This window comes from Saccostrea cucullata, unplaced genomic scaffold (genome assembly GCF_032062105.1).
Source record: "Saccostrea cucullata isolate Sc308-1 unplaced genomic scaffold, CSIRO_AGI_Scuc_v1 ctg2556, whole genome shotgun sequence".
Taxonomy (NCBI): domain Eukaryota; kingdom Metazoa; phylum Mollusca; class Bivalvia; order Ostreida; family Ostreidae; genus Saccostrea; species Saccostrea cuccullata.
Window position 1 is genome coordinate 308 of NW_026935390.1, and position 17145 is coordinate 17452.

Sequence of the window (17145 nt, forward strand, 5' to 3'; positions counted from 1 at the left end):
CTTAAACAAATAAATAGGTAAAAATTGGTTACCCTATAAATTAAATTTAAGAGTGATTAACTATTGGGTGTAATGAATTTGACTTTTGATTAGTGTAATACTTGGGTAGGCCCTAGATATTGTGAGACATTCACGAACACATGTGTACACTGGATGCTGACATTTTATTCAGTAAGTTGATATTCATACGCATACACAAAGCATGTGGAATAACGGCGGGAAATTAGAGAGTAATAAGGTTGAACATTACACAATAAGAAATAGTTCCATTAACATAGTAACAATAGTGTAAATGAATAATATGCAGTTATTACATTCCTCCTTTTCTCAGAAATGAAATTTGGTAATAAATGAAAAATTGAAATTGACAGCACACAGATTTTTCTACAAATACAATTTAACACAACAAGAAAATTACACTTGCAATAAAATTGACTAGAATTACGAATTGAGACACTTTGCAAAATTGACTAGAAATTTTACATCAAACTTAAAACCAAAACATTAACAATATGCAAGTTTATTTCATAAAGTCCTTCAAAGCTGCAGGTTTCCGTACGATTCTACCCGATCGCGTGGTGTACGGTTCCGCTTCATTTCTGGCTGGTATTACAGGCTTGTCTGATGACGGCACTGTTTTCGGTTTCGTTCCCGGTGTCACATTCGGAGTGACATCTTGCACAGATGTGTTTTCCAACTTGCGCTCGAGTATCAGTTCCTCTCCTTCTGTTAGTTCTGGTTCCTCGGTACCACGAGCGAGAGTGTTCGGGATTCGTTTGAAACATAATGAATTACGAGTGGTAAGTCGTTCCATTCCTGGTTCCGGAGAGACGGACACCATGCTTCCCTTCTTGGCCATAACGGTATACGGTTGTGGGTCAAAATTCGGGGCGAGCTTGTTGTTCCTTTGTTCATTCCTCATGAGGACGACATCACCGCAATGAAGTTCATCAGGTGGGTTGTTGAGTTTTGCGTTCATCTTCATCTTCCTTTTCGCAACTTCATCATTCTGTCTGGCGCACTCGTCGACAGCATTTGATATACGTGTCGGAACTTGAGGAAGTTTGGTCCTAGTTTCGCGATTGAACAGAAGTGAGAGCGGCGCAAATCCAGTCGATGGGTGAGGCGTTCCTCTGTACTGGCGAAGAAATTTGAATAGCTCTTGCTTCCACTTCTTTCTTTCTATGTGTGCGGCGCGAACAGCTTTCATCATTGGCTTATTAAACGATTCAGCTTGGGAATTAGCTTTCGGCCATCTTGGAGTGATGCGCCGATGATGGAAACCAATGTTCTCGGCAAACTCCTTAAAGGCATGAGAGTTAAATGGGCTTCCGTTATCGGTTTTTATGACCTTTGGTATGCTAAACGTAGATATCAATTTGTCCAATACAGGTACAGTCGCACTAGCGGAAGTTGACTTCATGATTTCAACAACAGGAAACCGTGAGTATTCGTCAATCACTACGAACAAATATTCACCAGTGGGAAGTGGGCCACAAAAATCGGCGCTGAGGTTCTCCCAAGGTCCCGACGGCATGTCTGACATCTGTAGGGGTTCAAAGTGAATCTGCATGTCTGTTATACTTTGACACGCTAGACAGTGTTTAAGAGCATTTTCTACGGCAACGTCCAGGCCAGGAAACCAAGTCTTTGAACGCAAGAATGCCTTTGTACGACTTACGCCCTGATGTCCCTCGTGTGCAATGTTGACCGCACGTGTTCTGAGTGACTTAGGTAGAACAATGCATCCATTTCGCAGAAGGACATTATCTGAGTGTACAACCAGTTCGTCACGGACATTACGTAAAGACTGGAGTTCCAGAATGTCGATCTCGCTGTCGTTTATAGATTTGATCTCCTTTCATCTCCCTGTTCTGACCAATTCTATGGCCTTAGAAATGGTCTTGTATGCGATGGTGGCTATCTTGACTTCATCTAAACTCATTGATCGAAGGGTTGCTTCCTGTGCAATGAAATGTAAGTATTTCTCAGCCATATCTTCCTCTCTGGATGTAGTGTGGCTCTTCACAGGATGACGCGACATGTAGTCTGCCGGGTTGTCCTTTCCTGGTCGGTAAGTAATTTCTAGCTTGTATGGTGAAGTCTAAGTCCCCAACGTTCAATCCTTAGCGGATGCTTTGGGCGCTTCCAAATGGCTAACAGAGGTTTGTGATCAGTTACGACACGAAACTGTGGTGCTCCTCTCAAGTACATATCAAAATGCTCACAAGCCCGTATGATCGCCAATGCTTCTCTCTCTGTCTGACTGTAGCGCGACTCTGGTCCACTCAGTGATCGGCTAGCGAAAGCAACTACGTTGTCCTCTTGTGTAAGTATAGCCCCTAGGCCAACAGGGCTGGCGTCAACCACAACTTCGATGGGTTTCTTTGGGTTGTAGTAAGCAATCACAATGTCACTGGACAACAAAGTTTTAAGCTTGTCAAATGCACTCTCCTGTTCAGACGTCCATTGCCAGTCAGTATCGGAACGAGTAAGACAGCGCAGTGGTTCACTCACAGTGGAATAGTCAGGAATGAACCTCGAACAGTAGGCAGTCATTCCCAAGAAACTCCTAAGTTCACTTACGTTTGACGGTTGCTGCGTTTCTCGAATCGCTGTGACTTTCCCAGGATCAGGTGAGATACCAGCCTTACTAAATACTAGTCCAAAGAAGGTGATTCGGTCCGTGTTGAACTCACACTTGGGAAGATCCAACTTTAGTCCACTGTCCTGAAGCGCTTTGAAAGTTTCCGTCAAGGCGGCGTCATGATCCTCTTGAGTTTTGCCAAATACCAGAATGTCATCTGATATGTTCTTTGCTCCACGTACTCCCTGGATAGCACTACGGATTGTCTCTTGAAAAATTTCAGAGGCAGCGGACACTCCAAAGTTGAGGCGCTTGTATCTAAATATTCCAACATGTGTGTTGAATGTTGTGATCGAGCGACTAGCAGGCTCCAATTCCAACTGGTGATAGCCCTGTCGAAGATCCAGTTTGGAAAACACGGCTGCTCCATTTAAGTCGTGAATAAGCTCATCTATGGTGGGCATGAGATGACGCTCTCTGATTATGGGTTATTGGCCTCTCGCATGTCAACGCAAACACGGATTTCTTCCGGATTCTTCTTAGGACCACAAACTATAGGAGAAATCCAGAGTGTAGGCTCATCCTTCACTCGCTCTATAATGTCGTCGACCAAAAGTTTCTGAAGTTCAGCTTCTACTTTCGGTCTGAGATGAAATGGTGTTCGACGACTACGTTGAGCTACGGGTTTCACAGACTCATCAACATGAATTCGCACAGTTCTGTCTTTGAGTTTTCCTATACCAACGAACAGGTCAGGATATCTGTCAGCAATAGGGGACAGTTGATGATCAACTTGAACAAGTCCAAACGACAAACATGTTTGATACCCTAGTAGGGCTCCATAATTGCCTTTTACAGCATAGAATTTGTGAGGTTGTACGACTCCTCTCCACTCGACTGTTAGCTGGCAGCTTCCAAACACAGTCAATTCCTTTCCTCCACCATAGGGTGCAAGTGCGGGATTACTCTCTTTCTCAAGCTTCGGACTACCGATTTTCACATGTGTAGTCTGATCTAACACATTAACAGATGCACCAGTGTCCAAGAGAAAAATCACACAACACACCATTTACTTTAAGAGTTTTCTGAGGTCCCTTTTTGCCATTAATCGAGTACATATATTCCTCCTCACTTGATTCAGCCTCATGCCGGAAATCAACTTCGCGCACATGTTTGTAATTTCTGTGCTGTCCTGACGCGCGTTTCTTGGCTCTGCACACTCTCTGGAAATGGTTAAGTTTCTTGCAGAATCTACACTGCTGTCCCTTCGCTGGGCAAACTGATGTGCGTGCATGAGTAAGTCCACAATTTCCGCATGGTTTGTCAATAGTGCTTTCACTTTTTGGGAGTTGATTATATCAACGAGTCTATGTCAGTGGGCCAAGACAGGAAGTGCAACTGACAAACAACCGCAAAGGAAAATGAGCATTGCGAATAAGAAAATAGTTTTTCATTAAACTTACTATAAAGAATTTATAATTCTTGACAATATAGTCCACAATCACTCTGTATTCAACTTAAGTCTGTCATTTTAATTTCCTCTTAAGGATCTGTCACCTAAATAATCATACCGATTTCTATATGTATTCATACATTGTGCATGTATTCTAATTTTAAGACAGGAAATTCCCTACTAACAAAGCGTCTGCAATATGATGAGAAAACTTGATGGTATTCTGGTGGTTAAAAACAGAAAAAAAGTTTTGATACAGTATATTTAGACAATAAAACAATGGGCCTAATAATCAGATGTACTTTTAAAATTTAAAGTCAAATTGGAACACAGAGAACAAAACTTCATGTCTTGGCTAGCTGTTTTGTTTACAATACATGTGTATGTGTGCATCTGACTCAGGCTGATTGATAACTCAGCGGGCATTGTGTGCTTGTGAATCTCTAATATGTGTAAAGCTTAATTTAGATAAGATCTCCCCACTGCTGCAGAAGTGACCTACTGCATGGATTAATATTACTTCTCGCCTTTTACTTTTGTGTCCGGAATGATAGTTTTCAAGCTAATTCAGAGATTTTGTGTCCCCCGCTTAGGGAAAAAGTAAACAATGCAGAGTTCGGGGAGGGGGGAGTCGAATCCCCCTGACTGAATTTGTAGAATTATTAAATGTAAAATATGGCAATATGGATATAAAGATTTGATTGCTTATTCTTTATTATGTGTATAGAAGATTCCTTTTATATGGAATATTTAACACACTGTGATGATGATCTTATGAGTTTGTACAAGCCATATCTCATAAATTTTTCATTTCACATGCTGAATACTATCATTTAGTAAAAAAAGGTATTTCGGGAAAAAGAAAAGAAAAGATAATGCCTCGTCTGGGAATCGAACCCGGGACCTCTCACATGTGAAGCGAGTGACATACCACTAGACCACGGTGCCGCTCTATAATGAGGCAAATTATATGGAATTATGAAGTCACATATATGTATATATTCATTTTCGGTATTGTCAAAATTTTACACAATCCACGGTGTTTGTTTTATTGAGCATTAATTAATCAGCTCTAATAGATGTAATAAGAACATAACGTCCGCCGAGAACCTGTTTTATACGCAATAACTCTCCTCATGCCTCTGTGCTAAAAATAGCGACATGTAATGCTATAAATACTGATAAAACAAACGGGGCGGGGCACTTTGAGAGGGGTAAGAGAGGTCCTAGGGAGTTTTTATATAGAATTACATTGCATAAGCTAAAAATCTTCTTGAAATATCGTCCGGAAATGATAGTGTTACACAAAGACAGCATGTATAAATTTACGACCTTGAACTTTGACCTTTTGACCTCAAAATCAATAGGGGTCTTCATTAGGCTACAGGGAGTTGTTATGTATAATTTCATTGCAATAGCTCAAATGGTTCTTGAGATATCGTGTGGAAACGAAAGTGTTATAACAGATAAAATTTGCTTATTTATGACCTTGACCTTTGACCTTATGACCTCAAAATCAATAGGGGTCTTCTTTAGTCCAAAGGGAGTTGCTATGCTAAATTTCATTGCAAAAGCTCAAAGGGTTCTCGAGATATCGAGTGGAAACGAAAGCGTTACAGAAAGACGGACGGACGGACAAACCCAAATTAATATCCCCCACTTTTCAAGCGGGGGACAATGAAAGTATAAACAGGGTGATTTTTATATGCGTATGAAGATTGCTAATTTCTTTTGTTTGTGGAAAGTTGTACAGTTATACAGTATAGTGAAAGTCAATTTGCGTGATGTCACTGTTTGACTCAAGCAAGATATAGAGTGGAAATAGATTATTGCAAATTGTTGGCACATTGAGTATTTTAAACGTGCATGGATGTTGGGGTATCCAATTTCCCTCTAACACAGATCTGTGTAATACTAGTGCATACACATTTTTTGGGGAAAAAAGGCCAAATACACACGTAAATTATGCTTTGTGGTTTAACAAATATCTTGCTGCAATTTTAAATAGATTTCACGGAAATCGGTCTCAAAAATATAAGATGTTAAATTTAAAAATGAATTAAACCAGGCAAAAAGGCATAATTAATATGTCATAATCGAACGAGCTCTATTAAGTATGAAATACATCAATCTCTTACATCACATAGTGATACTACATGAACTATACTTATACTCACATTTTTGATCATAATTGAACTTATTTTATTGTATGTACATGACATTTTGGGGTTTTAGCCATTTACAAAAATATATACTCGTATATAAAATCATTATAAAAAATATTAAAAAGCAACCTAGCTATTAAACTTTTTTTTCAGAATTTACTCCTGCTCAATCTGTGAAAAAAAGTCAACTGTTTTTTTTTAACTCAATACCCGGTGTGTATAAATCTGTTACTAATTTTGCTGTAGTAAATGTAATTTCTGAATATGATAAATTAACCCTACAACTTAGACATTATACTATCGATGATAAATTGTTGATATGGTCTTGATGTATGCGTTATTCATTTTCTCTCAAATTTGTCTTGAATGTCATTTTCATCCTAAAACATCTTTTTATCTTAGATACTGAAAGTATAAGTTCCATACAATGTACCTTTATCTAAGATAAGGACGAAGTCTGTGAGGAAAACGATTAATCTAACAAGATTTCGCATATCATTCAAGTAATTTTCAAATTACTGTAGATCACTTAATTTTCGAGACATCTTATTTTCGCGAGATAGTCATAACATGTAACTATTTATTAGCATGACAAAATTTTTTTTTACGAATTGTGGTTATTGTTCTTACTGTAAATAGTACTTATATATGTGCGAGAGAGAAATTTTCGCGATCACACTGTCTCGCTTAGTTACGCGGAAATAAATTTCTAATAAGTGATTAACAGTACAAAAAACCATACCGCTCTGACTCTTTAGGATCACGGAATCCACTTAATGCATTTGCTTCTCACATACCTCAAACAAGAAGCATCAATATAAGTATAATTTGGAAAGTGGGGAAGGTTACACACATCGAATTCAGGTTCGAATCCCACCGAAAGACTTGGAGACCGGTACTTCGTATGAGACCGTATAAACGAAGGTCCCTGCACTACTAAGTCAAAAACGTACTGACATTCCCATTTTTTACTGACAAACTTAGAAAATTACTGACAATGTGCTGTCGTTACTGTAAAACTTAGACAATTACTGACCTTTTTACTGCCGGTACTGATAAACTTAGAAAAGTGCTGACAATCTTAGTCGGTGCTGAAAAACTTAGACAATTACTAACCCGTTTACTGTCCCTGCTGAAAAACTTAGACAAGTGCTGACATTTACTGACTGTCCCTATTGTTCTCGCTCTCGGGGAGGCTGCAGTGGTGTGAAATTGATTTTTTTTTATTTTAACATAGGTTATCATTTCATTATTTATTTTTTCATATAATTTTTAACTATGTCCAGATGATATCTTTGGATAAAAATGCTTCTTTGGTCTATTTATAGAAAATTGATTTGTAAAAAAAAAAAAGAGAGAAGGGATAAAAAAATTTCAAAACCTTCAAAAAGATAAGCAATTAAAAAAAAAAATCTTCCTTTAGTAGTTAGATACCAGGTATGAAATTTTACAGAGGTCTTTTCCTTTTCATAATTAAACAATGTTATTACATGGCATGCATTTTATAAATATTTTCTTAATGAACGTTGACTCCCTGGCTTTCTTTGATATTAAATTAAAGAATTAAACTGTAAGGTTAGATGTGTTTTATTCAATTTTGATTTAATTTATTCAAATTAGTTTGAATAATTTTAATAAACTCATAGCGCTCGGTGAGGCCGTGGGTGTACCCTTTTGAGGAAAGGCGTTTTTTTTTTTTATAGTTTTCATATTATGTAAAATTTTAAATTATGTGGAGGCCGCCCATATTTGTTTTTGTACAGTCAAACATATCCGAATCCAAGCATTTGCAAGAAGAAACCAAAATTAAAAGACAGACGGGGGATTTAAATAAAAAAAAAGACTTTTTATTTTATTCATTGGGCAGGGGGAGGGGAGCTACGGGTCTGCATTGATCATTGATCCTTTGACATTCATTGATAAAGTTACTGTCCGCATTATTCTTTAGAAATAATGTACATCTTGTAGCTGATTTTCGAATCTGGATTTTCCAGATCCCCACCTGAAAGTGTTAATTTTAATTCAAATACTTGAAAAACTATGACATTTCATATTTTTCATCTTTTGTCTATGCATACTCCTGAAACAAAACTTTGATAGAAATAATGTCAATGTTCTTTTCAATTAGAGTGTCGGTAGACGTTCACATGGACCTAGTTTCTTTTTGTCTAGTATTCAAATTTAAATTGGGGGGGGGCACTTGCGAACTAAATGAAGAACGATGAACATGTACTTATTTATTTTATTAAAGTAGAACACACAATTAATACTGTCGTGTTTAAGTTTGTGCTCCTTTTTAAGGATAAGGAATACGGCATCTTTACCCTTATTACGGCCCACAGCGCCACAACTTTGTTATACTCGCCAACATTCCTTCTTCCCCGTTTATGCTCAAGAACGGATTTAGGCCAGGAATTACCTTCACAACTTATGACCAAAATCTCTAACTGGTTATATTAACATCATAACACCCTACGCCTACCTATTTTAATGAGATAAAATTTAATTTCGGCACAAACAATTAAATTAATTCCAATTCACCGATAGATACAGGTGGAAATGGAAGGTACGAAACATGTAATATTTTTGTTAAAATTGAATAATGATTAAAAAATACTTAAAGATTAAGTTTAAAAACTAAATAGTGGTCTAGTCCCTCGGCAATGTGAATAAACGGAGCACTTGTCAAGGATTTAAGTAACTTACAGTGTCAATACTGTTTGTATCTTTAAGAGAGAGTGAGCGAGGGAGGGAGAGAGAGAAAAAAATATTTGAGAGTGGTGCTACTGCTAATATTAGTCTTACCGCTGACCTAGTAAATATAAATATTCTGTAAGATTACTATAATTGCTATTACATGAATTTTTATTACTAGTCTGATAATTATTTATTAGTCTCGGACTTACAGACATTGGGTACTTATGAACCCTGTGTAAGCGACCAACCAACCATTCATTTAGAAATTATAATGTTTTAAGTGACAAAATTAACAAGGCATAGTACACGTTTATAAATGGAACACTGTACTGTTCAATAGGGGAACTCCAGTATGAGCAAATGAAACCGGAAATCGTAAACAGGGGTATATAATAAAATTATTAAATGACTTGTACAGATGTCCGAGAACATTAGGAAACTGAATTACCTAATAAACATCAGCAATCATCAATATTTAGAAGATTTACTTTTCTAACAAGAGACAGCTGTCCTGTTTGTGAAAAGAAAATTGATACAACTTTCCGATCGTAAAAGGGGGGGGGGGGGGCTCAACATTTAAGTCAGATATCTGTCTGCGAAGAAATAAATAGATGAAAACTAACTTGATGATTAATTAATTTTAATTCCTTAATTGAACAGGGATAGATATATTCAACACATAAATTTAAACTTGATTTAGTTATTCTGAATTATTTTACAGATATCAATAATATTTAGATTAAATCAAAGTGCTGAGAGTACTGATAGGCGGAAGCATGTTTGCAAGTTCTCATGTGCACTTTAATGACACATATTTGAAGCATAATCTTTTCTAAAGGGGGGGGGGTGATAAATATTTTGATGGGTTGTAGTATTGAAACCAAGGAACAAGAATAAACAATATGTCTCGGTTTTCATGCGGATACATGAGAAAAAGTCAAGTTGATATCAATATGAACATTTTAACATTTATTATACCCCCGCTTGAAAAGTAGGAGGGTATACTGTAGTCGGTATGTCTGTCCGTACTTACGTCTAGCTGTCCGTTCGTCCATCTGTTATACTTTGGGGTACTCATATCTTATCCGTAATTCCTCTTATACCACTGAGTGAAATTTAATGAAACCTTCACAGAATCTTTATTACATATTGCCATTGTGCACCTCCTCTTTTACTTTTTCATATGACACATATTTTGGGTTTGTTTCCCGGCCACAGCAAAACATGGACTTTTCCATTATAATCATATGGGATGTGGGGGTATCATTTAGTCAGTTCATTGTTCACAGTACCTCTTTTTTTTGTCAAGTATAACAAATTAAAATTGAAATGCAAGTTGCAATACATGAAATTTGTAAGATATGGTTTTGGGGAACAAGAAATTGAAAATTATAAAATTTCACACAAAAATGAGAACTAATGAGTAATAAAAAACAATAAATATCACAACTGCTTTTGCGTTTTGTATGTGTACATGTATTAAGTTTTAGTACCAATGAAACAAAGTCTTGTTATAAAACAGCAAATTATATAAGGAATACAACATACAACATACAACATACAGAGAAGACCTTACATAGATTTACAATGTGCTTGTGGTTCTATGAATTGTTTTCATTCAATATATGTATGACCCAGGTAGAACAAATCACACAAGTCTTTAATGCTGGTGACAGGTGAGCCCTGTGTCATGATGTCCACAATAAATGGAATATTTTTTCAGGAGAGCTTCTACCATGGCAGGCCCTTGAATGCCAGACAGTTTTATTTTTATTCCTGTGGTAAATTTGTCTTTGATGATTGTATTGAAATATTGGTACATACATCCCAATATCAGTGGTAATTTCTTTTCTGGAGATTATCTACATGATTCCCTTCACAACTGTCTCTTGGCAGCATTTTCTACAAAGTGTATAATTGAAAAAAATTAAGAATATCTCACAATGTTTATTTAACAAAAATTATTTCACATTATGTATCTGACTTTCAATAAATGAAATCAAGGACTTCAAAAAACCTTTTATGATATACCGGTTATTTTAATATATTTTCTAGGGAATTCAACTTTACCGGGTACTCGATCCAAGGTCCAAGTATCGAATACTAAAAAAAGTTTACTCGGATGTATATTATTTCTTTTTTCAAGGTGCACATTTTTATCAGTAACTTATAAATTATAACTAAAACATGCAAATGGTGATAAGCATGTCTTCATCTACACCTAGCTGTAAAACACCCGTTATCGCCTTGATCTACATTCATTCATTCAGTGAAATCTGACACGCAAAGAAATTAATGCCACTATACCCACTTCAAGAGTGAAGTGGTTATATAGAAATAACGAAAGATTCAAAACTGCGGAAAGTGAACTTGTGTAGTAAGTTTAGTGTAAATATACTGGAAACAACCAACAAATGAAATAATATAAGACTAGCGATCCTGACCGACAACATCTGTCCGCTCTCTTTCGCTAGTTATATAACCTACATGTGTACACAGCAGTTTTTCAAATAGATCCAATTAAAACTACCTTTTGTAATTTTGGGTGTATTGTGGATTTGTGTTTTATTTGATAACTAATTTTAGTACCAACTAGAACTGTCCAATAGGGACAAATACCCCCGCTGGGTTTTTCAGAGTAGGTGCCAATATTCAGAAATATTTTATGGATTTAGTAAGTGGTATTCACTATTGTCTAATAAAATGCCTTGCCACAGCATGATAAGCCCATCAGATATTGTTGATAATCATAAATTGGTTAGGGTGCAAGAAAATCAAGTAACCTTAATTAACAGATTGACACAGATTTCAATGATCTAATTTCCATTTCTTATCATGTTTAAAATATTGTACATACATCTCTAAGAGACTTACAGTGTAGGGATTAATTAAAACAAATAGTACATCATATAATTCTAAACTGGCTGTGTTAGAGCTTAACAAATATCCATCTGCAGCTTTAAATTGTTTATTGCAATATTATGAAATAATGGAAATGCTACAGTCTAATAAAAAAAATTCAAAAATTAATTATTCTTTAGACTATAAAATTCAAGTGAGACATGACTGCAATTTGTTGCAAATACCGGGTATATGAAAATTGAAATGTAATTTTTTTTTCAATTAACACATATATATAATTAATTTTAATTATATCATACAATACTAATTCAGTTTTAATCATACACTAAAACATCAATTTGTTTTAATTACATTACACCAATTGAAAGATCTTTATCTGAACTACAGCCATCAAGAACTCTTAATTAACACAAGCAACTATAAGGCCATTTCTTTTGACCCAACTCCCAAGAGGTAAATTAAGATTAGATCTAGAGATGCCCTTGCCAGTTAACCGACAATGAACTCATTAATTTCTCTCTAATTTGACATACACATTTCTGCTATCAAAAATTCTCCTTGACCAGTGCTTGATAATTATGCCCATGGGACAAACTGAATTCCTCTCAAATCATTAACATTTGTTATAGAATTTGCTGTAAAGTATACGATAAAAAATAAGTTTTTACTTAATTTAGCATTTTTTAATAAGGATACAAATATATTTTTTATATTTTTAAGGATCATTATGAAATTTAAAATTTTAAAGACTTAGTTTTTTTTATAAAAAAAATCACTTAAATTAAAGGTCACAGTGACCTTAAAATAGGTCGTGACACACCGTCTACCCAAGATGCATAAATTGTCAAAGTTTGATGATTGTAAGTCTAATAGTTTTCTAGTTATGACTCAAACAAAATCACAAAATAAAAAAGAAAAACGCCTGTAAAATGCAGAAAAACCATCCAATCATGATGAAAATCCCAGGTGCACACCTTCATATGGTGAATAATAAGTGTATAAATTTTCAGACAAATCCATCCAACACTTTCTGAGAAACGGTCCGGACAAAATCTTGTCTACAGACAGACGGACAGACGGACATGGTGATTCCAATATACCCCCCTAAACTTCGTTTGCGGGGGTATAAAAATTATTTCCAATGGAATTCATAATTATCTGTACATGTAATGAAAAAGTCAGATAAAGTCAAAAAAAGTCAGATATCGAGTAAGCGATTATTAAACATGATAAAAATTGACCGATTTGACTTCTCTAATATTTTTTTTGTATTTGTTTTCTCTTTCAAAAGCCTATATTATAAGCAATCATGTATTTGCATGTATTTAGAAAAAATGGAAAGAAAATAAGTCAACAAAAAATTAGAAAAGTCAAAATATACTTTCAAAAATAGTATTCGGTTCAGTTTTGCCATCAAAACAAGAAGATTTGTTATGCTATAAAAAATATGTATCATAAGTTATGAAATTTTTTTCCACTTATCTAGAAATATAATAAATTGATGTACTCACCATCAGAAAAGTGTTTCTGGTTGTGCTGAGTTGAGTTTTCTTCTGCCATTTAGAGGTGGCACAGGGCAATTCCACAATGCAATCTTAATTATATCCCCTTTCTGTTAGCTGCCACCGTAGCAGGGACACATCTATACAAAACACAATGTAGTTCTTATGCTTGCGTTTTAATTTCTGTCCAGATTTTACAGTTTTGGCCCATCCTTCAACATACATGTATGTATTAACATTAAATGAGAAAGGATATATAAATGTATACACAAACTCGGCATGATCATTCCTCAAATAATTTCTCCCTGGCATGTATTCATGGTAATTAGAGTACCAGTTCGTTCGATAAGACCCGACCATAACAGCTATCATATTTCGATATCTAACATGTCTAAAGCATGCCTGCATAGGGAGACGACATTTTCAGGTTAAAACAATCAAAGATAAGGGTGACAATAAAAGATAGGCTAATCACAAAGTGTGAGTTACCTTGTTTATTTTGAAGAGAAGGCCTGTCACTTCCAGTCAATCATTGTAAATCATTTGTGCTCCACGTGGGTTTGTTGACAATAATTTCACGCTGAATCGTCTATCTGTTAGATTATTACGCGAATGTAGTACACAATTGATAAAAGGAGTTACATACCTCTTTTCTTCTATTTCATACAAGATTATTGAAAAGATAAGTTCCTCAGTAGCTATGTACCTGTCATTAATTCTAAACATAATTACCTACTTGAACTATTTTGTCCCTCGTAGTATTTCTAAAGATCGCTTCAGTATCCCGTGCTAATCAAATGTTGAACCCAATTTGTTTATGTTTTAGACATACAGAGTTGTCGTTCGTTCTTCTCTCAAACCTGAAACGTATCAGCAGTAACAAAGTAATTATTCGTTTTATTATAAGGCTATTATTTTTATTGGACTTTTTTTACATAAATCAAAATGAATAGTTTAAATAAATTTGCCATAACACACACACTTTTTGATATGATAATAACGATAAAGATTGGGAAGGGGTCGAATATGATTAAGCGGGTTGTATGCCCTTAGTTTAAGATACATCCGTTTGGAGTACCATGAAGCGGGACAAACATCTTGAGAGGTCGAAAGGTCAAAAAAGCATGCAAAATTAAAAGGCGGCTTCCGCCTAAAAATGATAACTGCCTGGGAGTTTTTTTCATCAAAAATTAAAATAAGACTTTTTTTTTAATGCAAAGTATAACACAGTCAATTTCACACCACTGCAGCCTCCCCGAGAGCGAGAACAATAGGGACAGTAATTATCAGTAAATGTCAGCACTTGTCTAAGTTTTTCAGCAGGGACAGTAAACGGGTCAGTAATTGTCTAAGTTTATCAGCACCGACTAAGATTGTCAGCACTTTTCTAAGTTTATCAGTACCGGCAGTAAAAAGTTCAGCAATTGTCTTAAGTTTTTCAGTAAAGACAGCACATTGTCAGTAATTTTCTAAGTTTGTCAGTAAAAAATGGGAATGTCAGTACGTTTCTGACTTAGTAGTGCTGGTCGCAGTGGGTGCTGGCTCGAAAAAGACCCCTCTCTGCTCAAAGGGTGCCGAGTATAAGTAAGAAAAATTTGAAGTTCTCCACCGGCAACTAATGGCATATCCATATGAGTCAAAAATTCTCGAGAGGGACGTAAAACAATATAAATCAATCAATCATACATCGAATTAATTTAATAATCAACTCCCATCAGTACTTTCAGTACTTTGATTGTCACTTGTTCTTTACTTCTCGGGTTGCGGCTTCGGTGTTTGTCAGATGACTTCTGCATCGCGTTTACACTGTTACGTTCGTTCTGGGCCTCCATAGTTAGCGCTTGAGTCTCAGCAACCTCGAGGGCACGACCTAGATCTAGGAGTGTTTTTAAGTTCATGTAAGGCTCCCGCAGCGCTCTTCGCCTCAGTCTGTTAGAGCGACAATTCTGAATTATCTGTGAGAGAATTTCCTTATCTATCTCTGCAAATTCACAATCTTTAGACAATTTCCTCAGTTCTGTGATATACTCATCTAACGATTGGCTGACGCTTTGTTTACAGTTTCTAAATTTATAAACTTCCATCTGAGGGTTTTTCTCGGAGAAAAGTAATCAGATAATACTTGCTTTGTGGCCGCATAATTTGGCGCTGTGTCTCCCTTCTCTGCTTCGTAGATATCAAACACTCTTTCTCCAGCGTAGTGAAGAAGGAGGGCGCGCTTTCCCCCCTTGTCGTCGATGTTCATGCCGGTAAACAAAAGCTCCAAACGTCGGGTCCATTTTTCCCATTTCGGTCCAGCGTCGGCCTTATCAGCATAATCGAATGCTGCAAATTCTGGCAGTCGATCCATGATACACGTTATTGACCTCGTCGCCAAATGTAATACTTGGGTAGGCCCTAGATATTGTGAGACATTCACGAACACATGTGTACACTTGATGCTGACATTTTATTCCGTAAGTTGATATTCATCACCTGCATACGGAGTGTAATGAAGTTGTGGTAACAATAAACGCTAAGAAGATCAAGAATGCGGGTTAAATGGAATAACCTGTCTCCCCTATCTTAGTTGAAATAGACTAGCCCAAAAGGGGTATATAAAAGAACGCGCTGAGAGTTTCAAAGTTAGTCAGTCGTTTGTGGAGCTGCAAAGTAGAAGCAGTAGAATTTGGGTAAGAATAAGAAAAGGTGAAATAATAGAAATTAGAATACATTGCACCAGTGGCGAGAAACCCGGGGAATTGAGGTGAGATACTGGGGGCTGTAGATCTGCATAAGAACGAAACTCCTAGTGCCCGCCATCAATAGGAACCTGGGGCAAGGTACACGGTGCTTTGTTACCAAGTCATAATTTAACCACGCTTGTATATATTTTGTGATTAAAGAAATGAAAGTATAACCCAGATAGGTTAAAGGAAAATTGTTGTATTGTAAATATTTAATATCAATTCTCTGTAATTATCAAACAATATCAATAATGCTTGGCCACGCTACATTTTCAATTTCTATGAAACTTTTTGTGTGTACTCACATTGTCACATCATTAATGGTTTTATATTTTTTTATTTCAAAAAATGTCTCGTTGACAATTTTGAAGTACATATAGACTAACCAGGGCATGTTTCAAGTTTCCTGAAACTATCCCCTTAGATTGAAACTAATATGAAATAAAATTTTCCATATCCATTCTCTATTACTATGGAAACAGGAATGCAAGATTTGTTACCATGGAGACAAGAATACCAGATTTTTAACCAAAATGGCTGCATTTAATGTAACAATATTCCCAAAACTACACTTATTTACTCTTTTATAAAACCTGTGTAATTAGTTAAATGTGAATGTGAACTTAATTTTTTGGTACTTAAATTTGCATTTTTATGATGTTGCAAAAATATAATGCATTTTGTAATGCTATGTCAAATAATTGCAAAACCTTGTGGCTTTTACTTTTTCAAGATTTGGTCAAACTTGAAAAATTCTGAAATGAAACGAAAACAAGCAGGACATTCATAATATTTTACTCATTTCAACTTGTTACTTTGTATAATTATTTATTAAATTCAAGGGCAACTGCAAACCACAGATACTTTGAATGAAGTCAAAAATTTACCCCTCCCCCTCTTCTGATTTTTTTCTTTTAAAACTTATGAAACACGGCTTTAAACTTGAGAAAAATTACATTGGTTAAAAAAAAAATCAATTCCTCTTGGGTAAGTTATCTTGGATTTAAACATAAATATCCAACAATGGAAAACTTCCCCCCCCCATGAGACACTGTCCTCCACTAGTATCATTTTAAGGAAGTTCTTCCTTTCATTTTACTAGGTTTCTGCCAACATCTCACCACACCAACTATATCAATCTTCTTTTCTTTTT

At 35.8% G+C, this 17145-nt stretch overlaps 1 protein-coding gene across 1 annotated transcript; it reads right to left on the bottom strand.

Moving 5' to 3' along the window:
• Positions 1-3068: 3068 nt before the first annotated feature.
• LOC134242659 (uncharacterized) lies at positions 3069-15616 on the bottom strand. Its single transcript, XM_062724760.1, has 4 exons — positions 15389-15616; positions 14988-15221; positions 3654-3810; positions 3069-3601 (listed from the first exon to the last, which is right to left on the bottom strand). The coding sequence occupies exons 1-4, from the start codon at positions 15614-15616 to the stop codon at positions 3069-3071; spliced, it is 1152 nt and encodes a 383-aa protein (XP_062580744.1).
• Positions 15617-17145: the final 1529 nt, after the last annotated feature.